This window comes from Stegodyphus dumicola, chromosome 5 (assembly GCF_044657685.1).
Source record: "Stegodyphus dumicola isolate Sdum_Otavi_A_Nest chromosome 5, ASM4465768v1".
NCBI classification, from domain to species: domain Eukaryota; kingdom Metazoa; phylum Arthropoda; class Arachnida; order Araneae; family Eresidae; genus Stegodyphus; species Stegodyphus dumicola.
This window is the reverse complement of record NC_140772.1, coordinates 18,729,251-18,753,717: the sequence shown is the minus strand read 5'-3', so window position 1 is coordinate 18,753,717 and position 24,467 is coordinate 18,729,251. Positions and strand designations below refer to the sequence as shown.

At 35.1% G+C, this 24,467-nt stretch overlaps 1 protein-coding gene across 1 annotated transcript in view; it reads left to right on the top strand.

The window, feature by feature from the left end:
• The window catches only part of LOC118195192 (uncharacterized), a 456,481-nt gene that overhangs the window by 185,099 nt on the left and 246,915 nt on the right, over nucleotides 1-24,467 (top strand). The window contains exon 2 of the mRNA XM_085816481.1: nucleotides 20,529-20,675. Coding sequence (XP_085672607.1) covers nucleotides 20,561-20,675 — 115 coding nt within the window. The 5' untranslated portion in view covers nucleotides 20,529-20,560. The remainder of the gene's footprint in view (nucleotides 1-20,528; nucleotides 20,676-24,467) is intronic.

Here is a 24,467-nt window from a genome sequence, read left to right as displayed (position 1 = left end):
TCGATGGCGGTCAAAATGGATATTTTCGTTGAAATGTGCTGCCTGAAGCTTTTCGCGATTACAATACTTCCTTTTTACTTCGTACAAGGAAGTAAAAATAAATATTTAACAGTGAAATAAAAGTCTGACCATATAATGCTCCTGAAACTAAAAAATCCCCCTCCTTGGAGCGAATTCACCGCTGGTTGAAAATCCCTTACTACAGAAATACTCGTATTTAATTAACTAATGAATATTTGATAACAACGTGAAAGCGATAAAATGCTAGCGAGCCAAAAACAATTTCTAGAGGATTAATAATAGGGTACGAGAGGTGAAAGGCCCTCGGATTCGTCACCCGAGGGTGCACTCCATCGAAATTGGAACAGAGCTTACCCATTTTGGAGGATGTAAAAATCGTTCCTTTTCTGCGGTGCATTTTGAACAGGGTTCTTGATGATGCGATGGCTAAATGATAGATGGATAATGACAGTTTCCTATGAATGCATTAAACTTCAAATACCTGCGTATCTGAAAAACGTGCTTAATAGCGTACGTAACGTAATGTTTAAGGGAAAAGGAAAAGTCTATTAAAATTTCTCAGTTTGCTTTCTTTTCTCAGTCAAGGCCCACCAGCGGCCGAGCGGTAAAGTCGCTGAACACTGGTAGTTCGGTCCGAGGTTCGAATCCCGCGAACGGACTGGCTGCATGGGTGTTTTCGTGGTTTTCCCCATGTGTAACGTGTATACGAGCCAGTTTCCCTTAGAAAGTCCTCCACGAAGGCATCCATCCTCTTAGGCAGATAGCCCTCGAGGCTTTGCCGTAATTAAAATAACCTAACCTAACCTTTTCTCAGTAATTTTACGTAATATAATATAACGCGAATGAAAATCAAAAAGGTTACTAATGTTAAATGATGTTTTGGATCTTCAAAATTAATGTTCTAGAAGTTTCAGAAGTGTTTGGTAGTTATAAAGTTCATTAACGTTTTTAGAAAATACAATAACATAGCGCAGTGTAAAGTCAAAGTGGTACAAACCTTCCTAACGTAAATTGAGTAATATTTGATTACGTAACGTAACGAAAAGTACAATGGAACGAATGATAAAAAGGCCTGGGCAAATTCATAATATTACATTACATCAGATAAATTTTACTATTAATATTGATATTTACAAACAATTAGACACAAGGTACTTACAAACAATTATAACAATTATAAATACTTACAAACAATTACACACTACTTATATAAATACTTACAAACAGTTACTACTAAGATAGATAATGAATCACTTTCGAATACTTTTATCTGCTCGGGCACACTTTCATTTCCTAGGATATTTTCAAGGTTCTACGGATTCCGGCTTCTCTAAACAGAACGCTGTACGCTAATGAGTTACGATAAGATTCTTCTGTATTTTTAATTAAGTTCTTTATTATACCTGGGCACTAATCTTTCTCTCCCAGTTAAAATTCACGTTTAATCGATAGACGTTAAATTAAAATTAACTTATAATCTAACACTAATGTTAGCTTACACAATTAACTGTAGAGATTAGACTTTTAGAAATGAATTCTAAATTCTAAAGCTTATTTCATCCATTAACCGCCATAACTACAAGGAATGTTTCTTTTCTCATGAAAATAATAACAAATATTAAATTAAGCATTTATAACATAAATTTACACTGAAAATTAAAAAAAAATGCTCTTACCTGTGGAAAACGCGAGTGTTGCGTTCGCGCAACGTCAGCGGAATAAGACTACGGATGTTTAGTGAGTAGGAATGTACTCCTGTGATGTTTCTTTTGAATGGAGCGCAGGATTAGATTTTAGCTGTATAACGTTTCATAAATCTACAAATAACTTTACTTGTAATCAATTTAATATTAAAATATACATTGTATTTCTTTTACAAATACAGATTATCTCATTTGAAAGATTCAAGCATGAAAAGCTTGATTACAATCATGATGTAAAGCTACATTACATACTTTGCATCTACAAACAGTCTGGCTGTGGTACTCTTTACAACAAAGTCTTTTGTTATCAACGGACTTTACGATAAAATGTCTACCATCTCCATGCAATGGTTTTTGAATGCTGAATTTATTAGGTCTTCCTGTTGCTGATCTATTTCTGGCTAATTCTACACACTCAATAGGAGTTTTCAAAAGGAGTAATGCATTCTCGCGACTGGAATCTAAAAGATACTTTATATTTTCAGTAGTAAAAAGTGGTGATATTTAGTAAGTTTAGATACGGTCTCACCTCATATAATTTATCAGTATTGTCAAATGCAAATTCTGCTTCATATTCCTGTACTGCAAAGATATCCATTCTCGTACAACAGGAACAGAAATGTCCTTATCAAATAACCAATACATTTTTTTCTTGAGGTAAAGAATGATATCCTGTAAGCAATAATATTCCAATAAATCTTCTCATATAGGCTTCAGATGCAATAAATTCTGGGCTTTTTTTTTCTGAGCGCATATAATTGTCTGTTCAACGAGAAGAGAGTAAATGTCTAAACCAAAAAGGAAATAGAAAATCTGTGCACTAGTTTTACCTTGTGTTTTGTCTTTTATAATTTCTCTTCTATCTCTTTCTTCATGTTCTTCCTGAGACATAACTAACATTTCCTTTTTTATCCACTTCAAGATCTCAGTCTTCTGCTTTTAAACTTTTTAGTATGACTATAACTGCTTTTAGAAGGACTATAACTGCTTTTTCAACTTCACCAGCAGTATCATTTGATAAAATATCATTATCATTATTTAAAGCATTGCCATTCCTTTCTTCTTCGTCACTAGCCTCTGCAATTTCTGGGGGGAAAACAACAATATCAGTTTCATTTTGGTCATTATAAACATTATCATCATCTGTTTCTTCATCAAAAAATCTTTGAAGGGCTTCTTCTAATGTAAGATACCTCGTTCTACGCATTTTTAAACAAACAGAACATGAATCAGAACATTGAAAGGAATGAGCGAAAAAGGAGATTGACTACCCGTTTCCTGCTGACGTTTCGTCAACGCAACACCTGTTTTGCATTCCTTCCCAACACAAATATAAACATCTGACTGATGTAATGTTCTGATAAACGGTGACCTTGACTAAAAATAGATCACTCATAAAGAGGGCAATTCTTTCGTTAAATATTTTCAGCAAAAATACCCGGTCGAAAATTTAGCTTAAAGTATGAGATTAATTATTATAAACAAAATGATTTGCTGAAGGCAAATATTTTTTTACAGAAATAATCTTCATAATATTCACTACATAAAATCATTTGCTGGTATAAAATATCTTAGGTATTTATATTTATATACGCATTTATTTTGACCGCTACGTCAACACAACATCACCGGCTAATGGGTTAATAAATGTATATGTATACATATTGTTATAATGAAACATTGGTATATTTTATGATATATTTTTAAGCATTTTGATACGCAAGACAAAAATTGAAATTCTGTGATTGTTAGTTCGATTATTAAGAAAGAATATTCCCGAAATTTTCATAATAAGTCCCTTCCGCAGTTTAACAGACAATTTTAATTAAAGTTGAACTAATCCATTGATGGGAATTAACCCATGATATAAACCCCCTGGGCAACCTGAGGGTCAAATTTTGTAGTAGCTGTTTTCCTTCTCTGCTTGCACGACAAAAAAACTCATTTAAATTTTTTTACACTCAATGTTCATAAATTAAGGATAATGCAAAATCAGGAAGAGTTAGAAGCAAAACAAATTTGACTTATTTGTAAAGCTTATTTATTAAACAAAAGGTAAAGAGCAAATAAAGATGCTATATGTTTGATATTATTATAAAATTAGCAATTTTTTCTCCCTGGAGCAAATTACAAAAAAAATCTATTTACAAAAAACCAATATTACCTGGCTGGTATGATTGTTAATACATTGTATGTCTCCCAGACGATGCAATACAGTCCGTACAACTCCTAGGCATGCTGAGTATCAAATTATCGATCTGATCTTGAATGATATTACACCACTCAAAAAGCAATGCTCTCCGAAGTTCTGGTAGACATGCAGGAGGAGGTTGACGGGCCAAGCATATTCCACATGTGCTCTACTGGATTCAAGTCCGGTGAGAATGCTAGCCAGTCCATACGGGTGATATCCTCCGATTGAAGGCATTCGCTTACGATGTTTGCACGATGAGGACGGGCGTTGTCATCTACAAACACAAATTGTGCGCCCATGGCGCACGGAAACAAACGTACTAGTTTTTCCAGAATGACGTCTCGATAGATTTGGTTTGTCATGGTTCCAATTTGAACATGCAGGTCAGTTCTGGAACCCAGAATAATTCCACCCCAAACGAGCACTCCTGCACTACCGTAACGGTGTCGTTCAATGATGTTTCTTGGTGGTAACGCATACCTGGAGCTCTCCATATGAAAATCCGGCGAGAATCAGACTGCAAGCTAAACCTGGACTCGTCGGAAAACATCACACAAGCCCACTGTTGCGGTGTCCACAATGCATGCTCTCTACTCCAAGCTAACCGCAGGCCACAGTGAGTTGCAGTAAGTGGAAGGCATCAGACAGGTCTAAGAGCATATAGACCAATCTGCCCTAAGCGTCTGTACACGGTCTGCCTTGAAATTGTCGTACCAGTTCCTGAAGAGAGCTGACGAGACATGTCTGGGGCTGTGCTCCGCCTGTTTCTTTTGGCAGTAACTGCCAAATACCGGTCCTCATTCGGCGTTGTAACTCTGGAGCGACCTGTGCTGTAACATCTACTCACATTACCATCATCTTGGAATCGTTGCCAAAGCCTGGAGATGACACTCTGGGCAATTCCAAGTTCGTCTGATACTTCCAGTTGGGTACGCCCACATTCCAGACAGCCGACAATTCTACCACGTGAAAAATCATCCAAATGCGTCCTTTGTGTCATAACTATTCGGTTTTTGCACTGAAATGCTTATAAAGCGGCTGCGAACAATTTTACTTCTTTGCCTGTATTCCTTATACATCACTCTTTTACACTCTCGTCATTGTGACGTACCATCTGTGTCATCTGGTTACTTCCTGAAATTTGCATATGATTCTTAAAGATATGTGTAGTGATTTTACAGGTGATATATTTATTTTAGAGTTCGATTTTCGCGTGACTCCGAATTATCCTTAATTTATGGACATGAGTGTAATTAATGCGACTTACAGGAAAATTAAAATTTGAAATCCAAATATTTTTTTATGCTACAATTATTCACATGCCTGCTTAAAATATATCTATTATTTTATAAAGTTCTATTTAATTTACGTGTCCTTCGCTACTAGAGTTTTGTTGAAGTAGCTAGCGACTGTTCGCTGGTCTTCTTGCAATCGTAAAAATATTAGTCCAAAGAAGGATTCAAATGCCTTTTTACTCACTCAAAGAACTACTACAGACGGTCCCTCTTGGGTTTATAGGAAATCCTCCACTTGGACGTTAATTTAAGGCGGAAAATAAGGAGTTAAAGTAATTCTATCTAGCTAAGCTGTACAAAAATAAATAACCGAGTGTGGTGGTGGGGCCCCATTAAGTGGTGGAGTGGCACTATTAAGTAGTGGTGTGTAATTAATGCTAAACGAGACACGCTCTAGGCGTCAAAAAGAGAATCACATGTGCCGAAGAATTGCTACCCTACACTAAAAGTTTGTACATCGTGTTAATAACCCTAGAAAGATAAATGCATAAAACATTTCACTTATCCACTACTTTGCAGCAGTACTGTTCAATAAATACAGTCGTAATTATATTACTTAATTTATTCAATCATTCATGAACGAATACGAACTTATTCTTGGTTAAATATGAAATATAATAACATTAATTTAGAAGTCAAACAACAAAAATCAGTGTTATATTTTCAAATTTTCAGAGGACTAGTTTCGATGGTTTTACCGAAACATCATCCTCAGTTGCAAAAAGCTGAGGATTTTGACTGATTTGCTGAGGATTGTTGTTTGACCTTCTAAATTAATACTTGTTCGGGGTGTTACTGTATCTTAATTGTAAGAATATTATCATTACAAAAACAGTCTACATATTGTAGCACGTGCAACCACTTCCCTTAAGATATAATTTGCTCACATCGCAACCTATCGTTCTTTTCAAATATTACTATATTCTCATTTTGGTTACAGCCGAAAACATCACGGCAAAAACATCGCGAATGAAAATGTCGCGGAGAAAACAACGCAAGGCGAAAACATCGTGCTACAAAACATCGTGGGAGAAAACATCGCAATGAGAAAACATCGCAGTTCTAAAACATCGTGGTACAAAACATCGTCGTCGAAAATAAAGCGGTGTAAAAACTTCGCAGTTTTAAGAACATCGTCGTCGAAAATATCGTGGTAAAAAATAAAGTATCTACAAATCATCGCATGACGATAACATCGCAGACATGCTTTTTTGCAGGCTATAATAACTGTAAATGGATATTCCCATAATGATTTGTGAGCGCAAGATGTAAAAGTTTTTACTTTCACATTTTTTTATTAACTAATAAAGTTTTGCTGAAAATGTAAGAAGGAAACTTAAGAATAGAAAATTAAATGCAACTTATAGATTATACTTTTCAGGAAAAATTACCAGTGAAAACTTTATAAAAATGATTTATTAATGGCCTTTGTTAATTAACTATATCAGTTTAAAATTCTATTAAGTGCTATAAGTTGTAATAATTTGCTATGCTTAATTAAGTTTCCTTCTTATTTTCTCAGCAAAAATTTATTAGTTAATAAAAAAATATGAACGTAAAAATTATCCTTCTTTCCATCTTGCGCTCACAAATCATTATGGGAATATCCCTTTACAGTTATTATAGCCTGCAAAAAAGTATGTCTGCAATGTTATCGTCATGCGATGATTTGTAGATACTTTATTTTTTACCACGATATTTTCGACGACGATGTTTTTAAACTGCAAAGTTTTTGAACCGCTTTATTTTCGACGACGATGTTTTGTACCACGATGTTTTAGAACTGCGATGTTTTCTCCCACGATGTTTTGTAGCACTACGTTTACGCCTTGCGTTGTTTTCTCCGCGACGTTTTCGTCCGCGATGTTTTTGCCGCGATGTTTTCGGCGGACACCCTCATTTTCACTGGTGCAGTCAAGCTGCTCACGATATATCACTTATTTTTTGCAAAAATATTCTGGAAAGGAATTTACTTCATTTTTTAAGCTCCAGCATTCGGCCCCTTTCCGCTACAGCCTGCGTTTTACCAAGTACGCAGCAAGTACTCCAATGATGACGAGGGGATGCATAAGAATTTCAGAAATATAAAACCACGATGTAACACACAAATGTTGTAGCAGGTCATCACTCCAAAATCGTTTTAAAACATGTAGATTTTTTCACTTTCTGGTGCTTTATTCTTTTTTACATCAGCTGCGTCTTCCTTGCTTACGGAAAGAGCGAGAGCCGAAATCCCAATCACCCGTTTGGCGTCGTCTCCTGCAATAGGGAGAAAAACCAGTTCTGCGAGAATTTATTCCCGTGTTTGCTATTCGATGACAATACAACTTACGATTAAATGGATGACGATTAAACCCATCTATGAGAAAACTGTGTCCTCAGAACGAGTTGGCCTGTAGTTAAACCTCAACAGCGAATACGTAAGACGAAGGCCGAACGCAGTAAGATGAGCTTCAAGCAACGACATGGCTATAAGGCAGAACACGCTCAACTTCTGAGCTCTTCTAAGGAAGTGGCTGAACTTCGCATTAAATACTGGTTCTACTTCATTTATATAAAACGTGATACCGAAATCTCATTCTGCTAGGTTTTTATAGATAGAAAACAAGAATTTAAAGGAAAGGGTTTCAAAATTAAAAGTAAGTATTAGAAAATTTAAATAATCCCTATAATTTTATCGATAGCTCGGAAAACTAATATGATACAGAATAACAGATATTGTATTAAACTGTGACTGCGTTATTTCGGCAGCAGTACGATTAAAAGGAGAAAATATGCCAATTTTTAATCGCATCGTAAATTTTTTCTCAATTGAGTAACAATTATCCAAAGGTATAATTTCATTCCGTACCTCTGATTCTCATTAAAAGCCTGGACACGTTCCATTGCGCAATTAGATGAGAACTGCAAATGATTTAATATTAAAAAAGTTTTATAAAAATTAACAGAAAATAATTTTATCTCTTTAAGTTATTTTTACTGTAACTATGATTGTATTTATACAGTGCAAGTAAAGCTATGGTTACCAACTATACAGCCAACGTGAAACAAATAACTTACAATCTCTTTATTTTTGCAGTAAATTACATGTTTGCTCAAACTGTTTACGTTTTAAACATGCTAGCTCAAATTGAGGCAAACGCTTCTCAAAACCTTATTTCATTTTGTGTCAAACAATTTATTATTAATATATAAATATAGAATTGAAATATGCCAGTACAAGAATTAAAATTACCAACACGGGAGGTTTTATTGAAATATTTTTGGAAGGAAAGGAAAGCAAAGTTAGTCTCACTTTAAATTTCCAAAGCACAATGCCTCCTATGCAGTTTAAGAAATCATTATGCATCTATACGGCAAGCGACATAGGTAATTATTCTCATTCATCGACCGTCTGTGGAACAATAACCTCTATCATCATTTAGAAGACTTAGTCTTTCAGTAACTCAAAGATCAATGCAACGTAACCTCACAGGAATTCTGTTGCAAGAAATTCTCATTGATACATTCTTTTCTTTCGAATGAGATACATTTTATCTTTTCTTTCGGAAATCTCTATAACAACTCAAAATGTTTCCAGAAGATACAGGGACAAAGCTTTAGAATATGCGAGTTAGCCCAGGATATATATTCTCCCTTTTCATAGATGCATATATCTTAATTTATGCAGATAACATCAAACTTGTGCCCCAAATCAGTAAATTTGTGCTTCGGGGAGAATACAGTAAGACCCCGCTTAACGCGGGGAATACGTTCCATCAAAGTAGAGCGTAATGCGAAACAGCGCTAAACGAGGCTATCTTTACATGTAAATATTGGGGTTAGGGAAAGATGGCTAGGAAATTGGTTAGGTATTAAATTTAAAAAGTATGTTTTTTTAATAAAAATAAAACCAAACATTTATTTCTTAAAGCCCAAATTAATACCACATTATTATTTCTTGCAAAAATAAAAACAAAATATAAATAACAAAACGAATATTCTTAAAAAAAAACAAATAAAATTCTCAGTCAGTCATATTTAGTTAGCCTTCCGCGTTTTCAGTGTTCTGCCTTTTTGTGACAAAAGCATCTAATGTTGTTTGCCTTTTTCTTTTGCGTTGTTCTCTTAAAAGTTCTTCATAAACGGATAGAGCATCTCTAACACCACGCCTTACTTTTGAGCTCCTGTCAAAATTCGGATCATTTTCAATGATTTGATCCATTATTTCAGTTATGGTAGACAAACTCCTTTTTACAAACGCCATCGGAAGTTCTTTTTGCTCTTCTTCTGAATCACTGCTGTCAACATTTTTGTTTTCTTCTTGTTCAGTTAATTCCTTGAGCTCATCATTAGAAAGACTAGCCGCTGCTTCTTGAATTATTTCTTCGACATCTTCCACATTTACCCCTTCAAAATATGTCTGTACAATACCGCACCAAACAAGAAATACAAGTACACTCTTTCGGATATGTATTTGAAACCTATCGCTGCATAATATTTCGGGGAATCCCCGTATGCTGCGAGCGATTTCGTGGAATCCCCGGGTTGAAATAAAAGAGCGCTAAACCGAAACAGCGATAAGCGGGGTCTTACTGTATATTGTTTAATTCAAACTTTAATTACAAAGCCTAGTTCTACATTTCCCCCTCCCCAAAAGATACAAACAAAAAAAAAGCAGTCAACGTATTTTCTGATGTCTGAACAACTGATCACTATGGGTACATCTGGTTTTGTCCCCATTTACCATAGTGATCAGTTGTGGAAGTCACTAAGGTCATAGTACCATAGTGACTTTCATAACTTCTCTTAGTGTAAAGACAAGCCCTGACATTTTTTACTTCAAATACCATTTCAGAAGTCAAACAACAAAAATCAGCGTTATATTTACAAAATTTTTCACAGTGTTTTTGTTGTTTGACTTCTGAATTAGTATTTATTCGGCGTGTTATTGTATCTTTCTTCAAATACCATTTCAATTATGGCTATGGACGTTGGCTATAAAGACTATCTATAGACCGGTTTGAAGTTCTCTCTCGGTCTGAAGTTACGCTTGCGCGCATTATTGGAGGCTGCAAGACATGCCTGGTAACGTTTTCCCCATACCGATTCGTCGCCACAATTTTCATCAGCAAATACTCGTGCATCTATTTCTTATTCCTTATTTCCAAAACCTGTGAACGTCTTTAACTATCGTTCATCAAGATATTTTTCCTCGTTGCATACACTTCTAGGATGAAACAGAATTAGTAAATCTAGAATTGAATCCAGTGGCAAATTCATTACGTCATTCTTTGCTTCCAGTCACCAGATCGACCAACCAGCGCATTTTGCTAAAAATACTGGAGATATTTTTGCTACCAAGTCCTAGAGTATTCTACAAGCGTGACGTCGAAATAATTAAAGACTTATACAATTTTTGAAGATTTCGCTACTTTCAATGTCCTTGTCATTATGTGCTGGTGTTATCTAGGTTTCTTGTAACTAAATATGTATATAAATTGCTACTGCAACAATAACGTTCTGAATAAATACGTATTTCGTAGGTGAAGATATTATGCGCTTTTTTTCTGGTGCCTATACATGTTTCTCATATATTATCCATGTCAGCATATATCTTTTATCCAGTTTTAGGTTACTAATACACACCAGAATAAAATTTTAATATCCTCTTCTATTCGGCGTATTGTTGGTTTTAAATCAGAGTAAAAACCATATCTAAATTGTTTCTTCATTCAGAGTCATTTTGCTGGCAATAACTCACAATACAAATGATATTTGTAGAAAAATTATTGAATTATCTGTATAATTCACTAATATTAAGTATGTGAATGTTATTTTCCAACTTACCTAAGGTTGTTTATGTAACATTTTGCTCCCTCTTTGACTATAATAATTACTCACATAGGGTGGAACTGGTCAATGAATGCTTTGAAAGTACACCTAACTTTGAAAGTACGGGTAAACAGCCAACAAGGTCACCATATTTACGTCCCATGCAACCTATCTGCAATGCTCTGAAAAAAGAAACATCAAAATTATCATCCCCCAATTCGATGATAATAAGTAATTAACGTAACTACACTAGTTATCATAAATTAAGGAAAAATCACAAAAATCACGATTACTGAAAACGTTACATGTAGAATTTTATGAAACTTACCCGCAATATACAGCACATAGTAAGGTATCAAATAACATAAAAAGAAATTACCAGACAATTATGGTAGTATAGAAATTAGCACATGTATAAAATGAACAAATCGAAGATGTCAGCTTGCTATAACCTTCAATATGGAATATATTCGCCTCTAGAAGCAATACAGTACATTCAGCGATGTGTGATGCTTTCATTTATGCGGTCTATCAGTTCCATACGAAGCGAGAGCCATTGCTCTTGCAAAGCAGTTGCAAGCGCGGCAAGGGTCTAAGGGGACGGATTGGGAGCAGCTAAACGTCTCTCTAAAGCATCCCAAACGTGCTCGATAGGATTCAAGTCCGGGGATCGAGCTGGCCACTCCATGCGCATAATTGTTTCCTGTTGAAGATAATCATCTACGATGCGAGCCCTTAGTGGTCTTGCATTGTCGTCCTGCAACAGGAAAGTATCACCTATTGCCCCGGCATTTGGGCGCACATAAGCATCAAAGATGTCATCTCTATAAACATGAGCATTCACGGTCCCCCTTGGGAAAACATGTAGGTCTGTGCGTCCACCCAAGGAGATGCCACCCCAAACACAGACACTGCCTCTTCCGTATGCATTTCTTTCACGGATGTTTAACGGATGATAACGGGTTCCCGGTTCTCTCCATATCAAATAAGACTAAACCTGGACTAATCCGTAAAGCGAACCGCCCTCCACTGATCGGGCGTCCAGTGGACATGTTGTCGTGCCCACTGAAAACCGTCTCTCCTATGGCGTGACGTGAGCGGCACACAAATGGCTAGTCGCCTTGCATACAGACCACCTTCGTGAAGCCTTCTACGCACAGTTGACGTTGACACGAACCTTCCGGTATCTGCAGCAAGAGAGGATCTAAGATCGGAGTAGCGGTTCTATTCCTGAGTGCACATAATGTCAAATATCGGTCATCGGCGCTCGTCGTAGCAGTTGGCCGTCCTTGGCTGAACCTCTTAGATGCCGAATCTGTGGTTTGAAATCACCTCCAAAGTCTATGAACCACAGAAGGACTCACATTTAGCCATCTGGCCACATCTGTTTGACTTTGTCCTGCCTCTAGTCTCCCAATGGCTTTCTGTCGTAGTTCTGCAGGCAAATGATGCCTGGAGATCATTGTTACGAATATGCTATCTCAGATTTCTGATGTCACTATCACAGTGAAATATGAGAGCTTGCTCTCAAACATGAACTTTCATGCTCCTCGCAGATGACGTATTACGAATGCAGCGCCACTAATTTGCATATTGGAGGTTTACTCAGCTATTCTTACTAGGCAACATATTCAAATTTTACACGGTTTGGCTTATTTTTGAAGGCGTTATCGCTATTTTTGTGATTTTTCCTTAAATTATGATAACCAGTTTACTTTGTCTTAAATAATTTGATCTAACGACTACTCTACTTCTCCTCTCATTTATTATGTACCACAAGTTTTTAAGAAACGTGAAAACATTTAAGCCATAAAAAAGTCAAAGAAACTTTAGGAATGCTGCAGAGAGGCGGATGTGAGAAGAGCACGAAGTTGTTCATTAAGAATAAAGCTAGGCGTTCTCTGATTCGAAACCAGTAAAAAGATGGCGACTCGTGTGCGACATCTAAATTGATAAAGAGCAACCCATTTAGATGTTAGGATTATAAAATCCATCCTGTCTGTTAAGGAAATAACCACAGGATTCAATAGCATTGATATTAGTAGCTTATTTACGTTAAAAATATCATCCTTATTTTGTTTGTATGTAATAAGATGTCTCAATAAATAACTGTAATTACAATGCAGCATATTTTTTACATTTCTCACTTGCACGTTTTCTTAAAACGCATAACATAAAAATATGCAAACAGCGGTATTTCCTCTCAGTTTCGGTTCATTTTTATTCATTTATGCCAAGCATTTGTATGTCTTTTTCCTCCGATTCTGCGTCTTTAATCATTCAGGTTTCTTTGCGCAGCTCAAGCATTTTCTCTAGAATGCAACTTAAAAAGGTTACTGAAAATGTCAGTTTCTTTTTTAACTTTTAAGTTGTATTTTGGGAGGCTAGGAGAAGAAAGCAAGCATATCTCAGACGAGAAAGAGATTCAAATGCGGTTGGTAATGTACCTGTAGAAACGAAACGGAATATGCTGGTTAGGCAGAACGTAGTCTTTCCTTTTAATCTTTGAGAAAAATATTTTAACTGTATTGCTGTTTCTCCTTAATGTCTTAGTACTTAAACTCAGAACAAAATCATACCAATGACATTTAAGCATGCTTATGTTTAAAAAAAAATTCAAATCTCCAAAAATGCTAAAATTTTAATACAGAATAAATATTCGTTTAGGTTATAAATAACACGCAGAACAACAATTAGTTTAGAAATCAAACTACAAAAATAATCGTTATATTTGCAAATTTTCAAGAACTAGTTTCGATAGTTTGACTACGGAACTATCTTCCTCAGCTATCAAATGAAGGAGTGCAAATGAACAAAGTGCAATGAACGAGATAAGGTATGGTGATAAGAAAAGATAAAAGAAAAATGGCTGAACAAGAGTTCAACTCCTATCGAACAATGAACGAGATAAGATATGGTGATAAGATAAGATAAAAGAAGAATGGCTGAACAAGATTTCAACTCCTATTGCGATCTATCGATGAAATATGTAAACTAAAAGATAATTTCCTTAAAGGCTGAAGGATTGGAATTAGGTTCGTAACTAAAACAGATTTTTTAATGTGAAATGCTTCTAGAAAATCTAATTCAACAATGGAAGATATTTTTTTTGAATAATTTTAGCTGCAGAAAACTGGAAAGTATGATTTTGTGACCAACAGTGCTGGGCAACAGAGAACTTCTGTGTTTCCTTTTACCTAACATATGCTCCCTGTTCTTTAACACGAAATTTTAAGGCTTTCTTAGTTTGACCAAAGTCCAGTCATTTTTATCTTATCACCATACCTAATTTCGTTCATTTGCACTTTGGTAGCTGAAGATGATTTGTTCGGTAGTCAAACCACCGGAACTAGTCCTAGAAAATTTGCAAATATAAAGCTGACATTTTTCGTTTGAATTCTAAAATAAATATTCGTTACACCATTTGCACATCTAAAATAAATGTGAAGGTTCTCCTTTTATATTAAATATGAAATTTTTATGATTTAAAAACCGAAATATTTTAATTTTTTTTTTAAATGTAAATGGTATTTTAAACAAACTGAAATTTTTTTGAAAGCTGTACGAAGCCATGTTTGGACAGGAAATTCATGATAGCAAAGGCGGTGTGGCTTAGCGCATTGTTGTGATGGAGCCTCCATTACCCAGCGATTGCTGGACAGACGCAGGCGACTCGTTTTCATAGTCTTTCAGAAACAGGTACAACCTATATGTGGCTCCTTCAGATTTCTTCCTCTTCTCCCGACTGGAAAGGGTCATGAAAGGACGACGCCACAGCTTGGTCCAGGCCATTCAGGAGGTGATAACGAGCAAGATGAAGAGCATTCCAGTTTCTGCGTTCCAGCGAGGCTCCAGTGATTAGCACAGTCGCTTGAAAGGCTGTGTTGATGCTGAAGAGGCATAGTTTGAAAACCATCAAGTCTATGTATCAAAATTGTGAATAAATGTTTTTAAAAACTTCAGTACTAATACTAAGTGTTATTCTTTTTTTTTTTATTTATTTATTTATTTATTTATTTATTTTTAGTCCAAAGGGATTTGAATCCCGAAGGACTATTAGTTTCGTTTTGGCATTTTGCGTCGGTCGGATAAATGTCGGTTCATTTTTCAAACTGTTGCCATAAAATGTTAGAGTCCTGCATTATATTTGAAGAAATTAAATAATGAAAATCTGCGTAAATGTATGTATATTTCTCACATTGTCATAAAATAACGGTACATAGAGTCATCGAATTCTGAATAACGTAATCCTCCAACGAATATGAGCATGGGGAAGACCCAATTTGAAATTTGAAATTTGTTTTATGATCGATTTCCTATTTTTTAAAACTTTGACGAATTTTTGATTAACAAACTCAAGGATTTCAAAGCGAACAATGGCAACGTTGTGCAGAAAAAACATTTTTATCTCCAGCGCGTGAGTCTCTGTATCGGAAATTCTAAAGATAGGCTCGTTTTAAAACTATTTTAAAACTAATACTTCGGGATTCAAATCCCTTTGGACTAAAAGGAATACGTAATGTCTCTACAATGTATACGTTCATGCCGTTTGTTTCCGGATTAGTTTTCTTAAATGTCACCGATGATAACAATGGAGCTTAAATGTAGTAATTGTATCCCATATCAGTACCAATATGAACGTCTTTGCTTCCGCTAGACATTTTTTTTTCATAATTTAACTTACTTATTAATTTCAGGTGGAAAGGAAGAAGTATGTCTAACACGCTCTCCTATATGAGTTCCACCATTATTTGTGCAGAGGCTTCTTAATAAATATGTGCTGTGTGCTGTGTATGGAGTGCGTGGTGTTGCTCAAAAGACATCCAAAACACAATTGTTAGGTGATATGTATTTTGATTTAAGCAATGTCTCATTCTTCGTTTGCTCAGCTCGCTTTGATTGAAAATTTTTTAACAGTCTAAGCTCTCTTGATCGACATCACATCATGTGAGTAGTTATAAATTTACCTACAATTTTCATGCAGTACTTCTATTAAGCAGGCCAGACAAAGTGCATGTGATCATCATCCGTATGGGCAACGCCACACCACCTGCCAAAATCGGCATTCAGTAACTTAACTGGGAGATTCTTTCACATCCAGAATATTCCTTAGTATATAACTAGCTCTTCGGCATTACAGTCTTTCTCAATTTCTGTTAATGCACTCCATAGCACATGTTTTGGAAGCGTTGATCAGTGACAAGCATTTCTAGACGAGTTTTATCCATTCTAACCACCAAGGGTTTACAAAAATGACGTCTAAAGACAGCCAGAACTGTGGGAACAAACTATAAACAATCCAAGGCACTATACCTTCAATGCATCATATGACTATAACAGTTACCTTAAAATTGAAATTTCAAGGTTATTTTTCGCCTCCAATTTGCCTCATAACCATGGAAACGACACCCGCAGAAAAAGGCCGATAAAAATAGAATAATAGTTTCAAATAATAATAGTTTTCTTCTTTGTTCAATCAGTTGGGCGTAAAGTCTATCTGTCTAAGATGTTTTCTTGAAGGACTTCTAACCGAAATTAGTTAGTATCCACCTCATATATAGCCAATTGCTTAAAATCTGTTAAAGAGGACTTTTATGTTTCCTTTGGTTATTTGATTATTAAGTGTTTTTGATATCTTCAGATAATTATCACTTGAGACAACGAATAAGATCTTAATTAAATTTAAAGTTTCAAAATTTAAATAACGTATGTTTATTGTAATGCTCTTTGTAGAGAGATAGGCTGAAGTAAACACAGATTCCTGCACCCTACAGTAGGGAGGATTAACAATGTATTCAAGTTAAGTTTCATTTCGCAACAATAAATTGGCTTAAACACTTGCCAATACACGCCTACTGAGATTGCATCTTTAATTAGCTTCTACTTAAAATTAATTACACTTAAACAGAGTAATTTGTTTAATAGACTCATCTGATAGCTACTTAACATCAAGAGACTGTTGTTCCAAGCAACAATTCTCTGGGTGATAATGCATTATCTTACGGCAAATGAACGTTTATGATTCTCTCAAAAGCGCCGTAGCAGACATCAAGAACTGGAAATTGCTGAAATAATAAGATTAAAATTAATCTAAGACATATTAGACTAAAGATTTCATTTATTGTTTCATTTTTATGCTTCTGTAAGGAATTGTGATAACCAGTAGGAAGTTGATGATTCAAAGGAACTAAGTAATTAATTGGTTAGATTATGGAAACCAAAAATCTTTTATTAATGCGCTTACCTCCTTGTAAAAATCTAAAACGACTATATTGAAAAGTAAATAAATAGTCATTTATTTAGCTCATATATTAATCATAGTTATATATTTTAAACATGAAAATTCAATTTGCGTAATCAAATATATAATTATTATCAGTGTTCTAAACTGGATAAAAAATTCTAATATTTTATCAAGTTACAATGGCAACAACAGCAGTGTAATTTAATGTAGAATTTCATGGATGATTTGATTTTGCTTTTCCATCAGCGGAGGAGCGAAACAGTGGTAGTTCGGTCCGAGGTTCGAATGGCGTTTTCATGGTTTTCCTTTCCATGGGCGTGTTCGAGTTTTTCCCCATGTGTAACGTATATGCGAGCCAGTTTTCCTTAGAAAGTCCTCCACGAAGGCCATCCCTCCCCACGGGCACATAGCCCTCGGGGATTTGCTGTAATCACATAAAACAAAACCAAATCATAGAGAAAAACACGAAAACAACATGCAGTCAACCCGCTCTCGGGACTCGAACCTCAGACCGAACTACCAGTATTCAGCGACTTTACTACTAGGTAGGCTGGTGGACTCACGAACGAAAGGAGCCTATCAGCAGCGGAGAGGGTAAGATTGCTGAATAATGGTAGTTCTTCCAGATTCGAGACTCGGCAAACGACCTGGCTAAATATGTGATTACATGATTTTTCTCATGTGCAAATGTGAATGCAAACCAATTTCTCTTTGATAGTCTTTGCATAGAAATTTTCGTGGTTTTGCCCATGTGTGCGGTGAATACGTGTTTCTCTGAAACATTCGTCCACGAAATCATACCTTCTCTTCAGATAGTCCCTAAGTTATTCAGAAAATAGCTTTCATTCAAAACAATCAGTCAATTAACCTCCAAAAATCATGCCTTTCCTTAAGCCTTCGTGTGCTTTTCCGTATTCTAAAAAAGAAGTAAAAGGAAAATAAATGCGTGTGATACATTTTTTCTTTTCTGCGATATCTACTGAACATGTTTACACATTCTTTTGAAATTCATGCGGGATTTGTATAAAACTAAGAGCAATATAATGTTTGAATTTTATCTAGTTTAAAAACTTAACGTATTAATGTGGCCTTTATTAATAAACTTAACCCTTACCCACGGAAATAATTATACGTACTCCATTAACCCTTTGGGTACATTTGACGAGGGAGACTCGTCATCTGCTTACTTGGGTAAAGTACGGTGGACGAGTCTGTCTCGTCATCTGAATATAAGAAGTATAAGTATATTCCAATATAAGTATATTATATATATATATATGTATAAGTATACTCCAAATAAAATGTATTACTTTTACATATTAATCCATATAGCGACAAATTAAATTCCTCCCATGGGCATAAAAATCTTCAAATAATTCAGTACTCTAAAGGTTAATAAACCTAAGGATATATATATAGAGTTATTCATGTGGCCTTTAATAATAATCTTAACACTTACCCACGAAAATAATTAGACGTACTCCATTAACCCCTCGGGTGCATTTGACGAGGGAGACTCGTCATCTGCTTACTTGGGTAAAGTACCGTGGACGAGTCTGTCTCGTCATCTGAATATAAGGAATATAAGTATATTCCAGTATAAGTATATTATATATGTATAAGTATACTCCAAATAAAATGTATTACTTTTACATATTAATCCATATAGCGACAAGTTAAATTCCTCCCATGGGCATAAAAATCTTCAAATAATTCAGTAATTTAAAGGTTAATAAACTTAAGGATATATATATAGAGTTATTCATGTGGCCTTTATTAATAAACTTAACACTTAACCACGGAAATAATTAGACGTACTCCATTAACCCCTCGGGTGCATTTGACGAGGAAGACTCGTCATCTGCTTACTTGGGTAAAGTACCGTGGACGAGTCTGTCTCGTCATCTGAATATAAGGAATATAAGTATATTCCAGTATAAGTATATTATATATGTATAAGTATACTCCAAATAAAATGTATTATTTTTACATATTAATCCATATAGCGACAAATTAAATTCCTCCCATGGGCATAAAAATCTTCAAATAATTCAGTACTCTAAAGGTTAATAAACCTAAGGATATATATATAGAGTTATTCATGTGGCCTTTAATAATAATCTTAACACTTACCCACGAAAATAATTAGACGTACTCCATTAACCCCTCGGGTGCATTTGACGAGGGAGACTCGTCATCTGCTTACTTGGGTAAAGTACCGTGGACGAGTCTGTCTCGTCATCTGAATATAAGGAATATAAGTATATTCCAGTATAAGTATATTATATATGTATAAGTATACTCCAAATAAAATGTATTATTTTTACATATTAATCCATATAGCGACAAGTTAAATTCCTCCCATGGGCATAAAAATCTTCAAATAATTCAGTAATTTAAAGGTTAATAAACTTAAGGATATATATATAGAGTTATTCATGTGGCCTTTATTAATAAACTTAACACTTAACCACGGAAATAATTAGACGTACTCCATTAACCCCTCGGGTGCATTTGACGAGGAAGACTCGTCATCTGCTTACTTGGGTAAAGTACCGTGGACGAGTCTGTCTCGTCATCTGAATATAAGGAATATAAGTATATTCCAGTATAAGTATATTATATATGTATAAGTATACTCCAAATAAAATGTATTATTTTTACATATTAATCCATATAGCGACAAGTTAAATTCCTCCCATGGGCATAAAAATCTTCAAATAATTCAGTAATTTAAAGGTTAATAAACTTAAGGATATATATATAGAGTTATTCATGTGGCCTTTATTAATAAACTTAACACTTAACCACGGAAATAATTAGACGTACTCCATTAACCCCTCGGGTGCATTTGACGAGGAAGACTCGTCATCTGCTTACTTGGGTAAAGTACCGTGGACGAGTCTGTCTCGTCATCTGAATATAAGGAATATAAGTATATTCCAGTATAAGTATATTATATATGTATAAGTATACTCCAAATAAAATGTATTACTTTTACATATTAATCCATATAGCGACAAATTAAATTTCTCTCATGGGCATAAAAATCTTCAAATAATTCAGTACTCAAAGGGTTAATAAACCTAAGGATATATACATAAAGTTCTCCACAAATCGTGCTAGAATTTCGACTCCAAATTCTTGAAATGGTCCTCCGATTTTGATTTTAAGCTGTTACATGATTTGTAGTTCATCGGTTTACATTTCTTCTTTTTAATCCTCTAGAGCTAACCTGAAAGTGTTTTTTGTTGTAGGCTGAAAGAGGGCATGAAATCGATGACTGAGAATGGTTGAAGGCAGCCCCAGAAGAGTGACGGTTGCCGCGCAGGACTCCAAAATCAAAACATCCCTCGACCTCGCAGATGACGAAGAAAAGCATCTCAAATTACACCAGCAACATGGTGAGTGATCAATCTTCTTCTTATCATATCCGAGAAGTTGTTGCAAAAAAATAATGTAATCTTGAATTTTTTTCGTTATAAGAAACACACTCCGAAGAGTGTTCTGCAGAAAGACAGAGATGCCAATGTTTCTTATCGACATCGTTTAATTAAATGTGTTCTCCTTACTTCTAATTACCGTTTTTTGATTTCCAAATTACGTTTTGTCAATTATAAATTTTAGACTACGTCAGTTTCTTTTCTTTTCATTAATTGAAATAGCTAACTTAATACATTTGCTTCTTATGCTTAGAAACGTTTCATCGTAATCGAAATGAATAAAGTATGTTATATCCATGGAAGTACAGTATTGTTTCATACATCTTTCTAAAGAATTTATTTGGTACATAACTGAAACGATCCAGCGTATTAACTGTTACATACATAAAATATGTAACATATTAACATTCGAATGATGTCTGTTGCTGTTATATTATGTTGTTATTATAAAATAAGTTATATGATGTTGTATATTGCTAAAACATGTATTTTAAATATTACATGAAATAATTCTTTGTCTCTATATTAACAGAAGAGTTCATGGTTCTGATAGCATACTGTTATGTGAGCACGGATTCGTAATTTTGTCGACCTAACCTCGTTTCTATGTGTATTGAGTGCACATAGAATTGATACGTCGATAAAATTTATTTTCCCAAACAAAACACTTTATAGTTCTGGTATGTTCACATAAGTACTAGTACAGCTTTTCCCAGTACGACTTCTTACCACTTTAAACTCATAAGGTTATTAAAAACAAAACAATATAAAACGCCTCAAATAGGTAACCTCATTTAGTGATCTCCCAATACTTTCAATACTCTAAACTTATAAGGTATTTCTCCCGCTCACCTAGCGTGCCTTCGTGCTGTAACGGTAGCACGCTGGGCCGGTATTCCAGACGTCCCTGGCTCGATTCCCGGCGAAGGCGGTTCCATATTTTTCATATTTTCTGCTTCCAATAAATCCTAATGACTCTACATGTGGCGCCCGAACTAAAAGGGATGTGTGTGAATGATGATTCTCCGCACCCAGGATTTGGCGACTAGGTCCAGTAAAACCCTAGTCGCCCTTTAAAAAGGGGAGTATATAAGGTATTTCTTCGACTTACCTAGCTTGCCTTCGTGGTGTAACGGTAGCTCGCTGGGCCGGTATTCCAGAGGTCCGTCGTTCGATTCTCGGCAAAGGCGATTGCACATTTTTCATCTTTTCTGCTTCCAAGTAACCTAATGACTCTACAAACTAAACTCTGAAATGTGCTCAACTAATATCCTCTCCTGTACTATATAATTTTCCCACGGTCGCCAAGAAATTTCTAGTACCTTCAATTTCTCGAAATTGCTGGAACGCATACACAGTTACATAGGAACGGATACAATTAGAGTTACGTAGGGATCGGAACAGTTACAGTAATATAGGTATCGGACCCAAATGTCGCCAAGTTTGGCGAGTTTTGTTAATTTCTCGCACAATTTGGCGACAAAAATTAATTTTTAATACCATCGCCATTTTTGCACAATTCGCCAATTTATCTTAATGTTAAATGAATTTGCCCGAAATGGAATACCCGAGAACCATTCTCATTTTAGAGCGCATTTAAGGTTTTAGATCAGAGAGTAGTCTGTAAGGATCTTAAGTTTTACTAACGTTTATTTTATTTTAAATCTTTACTATCACTTCTTATTTTCTACTTCCGGCCAGAATTAAAAGCTTTAACTTATTTATGCAAATTTGTCTGGCGAACGCCAAGTACTTAAGTTGTGGCTTTTTGCCAAGCAAGAAAGAGGAAGGAGTTAGTAGAAGCAGGCCGCGTGCCTTAGCAGTTTACTCGGTTGCTGGTTTCCTTCCAGGCCAGAGGTTTAATCCTCTTGATAATTTTAAACGTATCGTAGTGTTAACAGTTCTCTGTACTACATACGGCTTCCTGTTAATATACGGCCAATCTTCCACGTAGGCCCTTGTTTATTATTCCAAAGTTAAGTTAAAGTTTAGTTAATATTTTTATATTCTTACGTTCAGACCACAAGTGGTTGGTCTCTGTATTCCGTAGTCCGGAAATCATTGTAAAGAGTGAAAAATAAAGGGTTTCGTATACCCTTCCTGTGTATCTTGTCTACTTCCCACATTTATTGAACATAGCTTTAGTAAGCTCCCTGTTCCGAGTCAGGTTCTGGAATGTTCCCCAAGCAAGTAAGGAGAAACACTGAACCTGATAAGTCTACTGAAACAACATCAAGTAATAGGATGGATGATCTAGAGCTTCAGCTTTTTTACAGGCCATAAATGGTTACACGATAAAGATCGAATATGGACAACACTTACTAAGGAACTTATTAAGGACAACACTTATTAAGGCATTTTTTGAATGTACCCTACAGATCTTCTGCAATAAATTTATTAGAACATCTTTGTACGTATTAGCTTCATTGCAGATCTTTCTGCTGTTGTTGTTTGTTGTTGTTACTAATCTCCATGCCTAGGAATATACTAGACGAGGTCCACGAGTCTATTCACCTTTAAAAAAAAAGTAAGCTAAAAGGTCCACAAGAGACAACTCCAGGCACTCAAGGATATGTGCCGGTTCTGTGAGTGCATTGTGACACTTAGAACAAATTGGGTGCATCTTGATACCACTCTCAAAAGTAAGTCCCCTCAGCAGATCTTTCTGGCTAATTTCATCACTTTTTCAATGTTTCTGTAGCTTACGGCAAGCCATGGATTTACTACTTCGCGAAACTTCTCCAATGGAATCTCATCCATCCCAAAAAGTTCAAAACCATTTACAAAGGCATTTAAAAGGTATAGATTCATCTCTGTAATTCTTGTTTTATCATTTCAAAACTTTTTATCTCATATTTTCCAAGAAAAGAATTTTAAATTTGTCCACTGCTCTATTTTGCCCTCACTGGAACATCTTTGCATTTTAGTGTATTTACTAATGGAAATTCGTAACTCTTATTACTATGTTTACGTTTATGTCCAAACACTTCATGGAATGTCTTTCCCACATTTCGTTACCTTGCTCGCTACCGTGCGTTCTCTTCCTGTTACATCATTTACCACACTGTACTTTACGTATCACCTAGTTCTTATTCTCTAAAATGGTGCATGATTACCTTCTTAGAATACCATAATTACCATTTTTTATTTCAACATTATTTACTTTTTGGCTTTCTTTTTTAAGGGGTCTCATACACCTTAAAACCCATAAGATGTTCGAATAGGTGACTGTTGCAAGAATTGGGATAACTTATTTATTTTAAAAGCAATTACTACCAACTTTTTTACAGCTGGCTACATAACATAGCTGCTTTCTGAAATAGTCATCAGAAAGTTTGTGTTGCCCCAAATATTTTTATAATTTAATCCGCTTCGTGACAACATTTTTCGTCATGTTTCCAACTCAACTTGCGCGCACAGTTTAAAACATTCTGTTTCATAATTTAATTTCATATTTAATATATAGCTTTTATAACATTTTTAAACTACTGTGAACCTAAAATTCTAAAAATTTCATGTTAAATTTTTATTTTATTTTGAGTTGAGTTTATAAAATGTAATTTATTAAAAAAATTTGTAATGTTTTCGTCCATAAAATTTTTCGATATTAAAATATTCATCAGATTGTTGGTTCAGTTAGAAAGTAGTGCCCATATAAAGAATTCCATCAAATTTCATGTATGTACCATTAGCCATTTTTAAAATATCATGCGCGCAAGGTGGAAACATGGCGAAATATTTTGTCACAAAGAG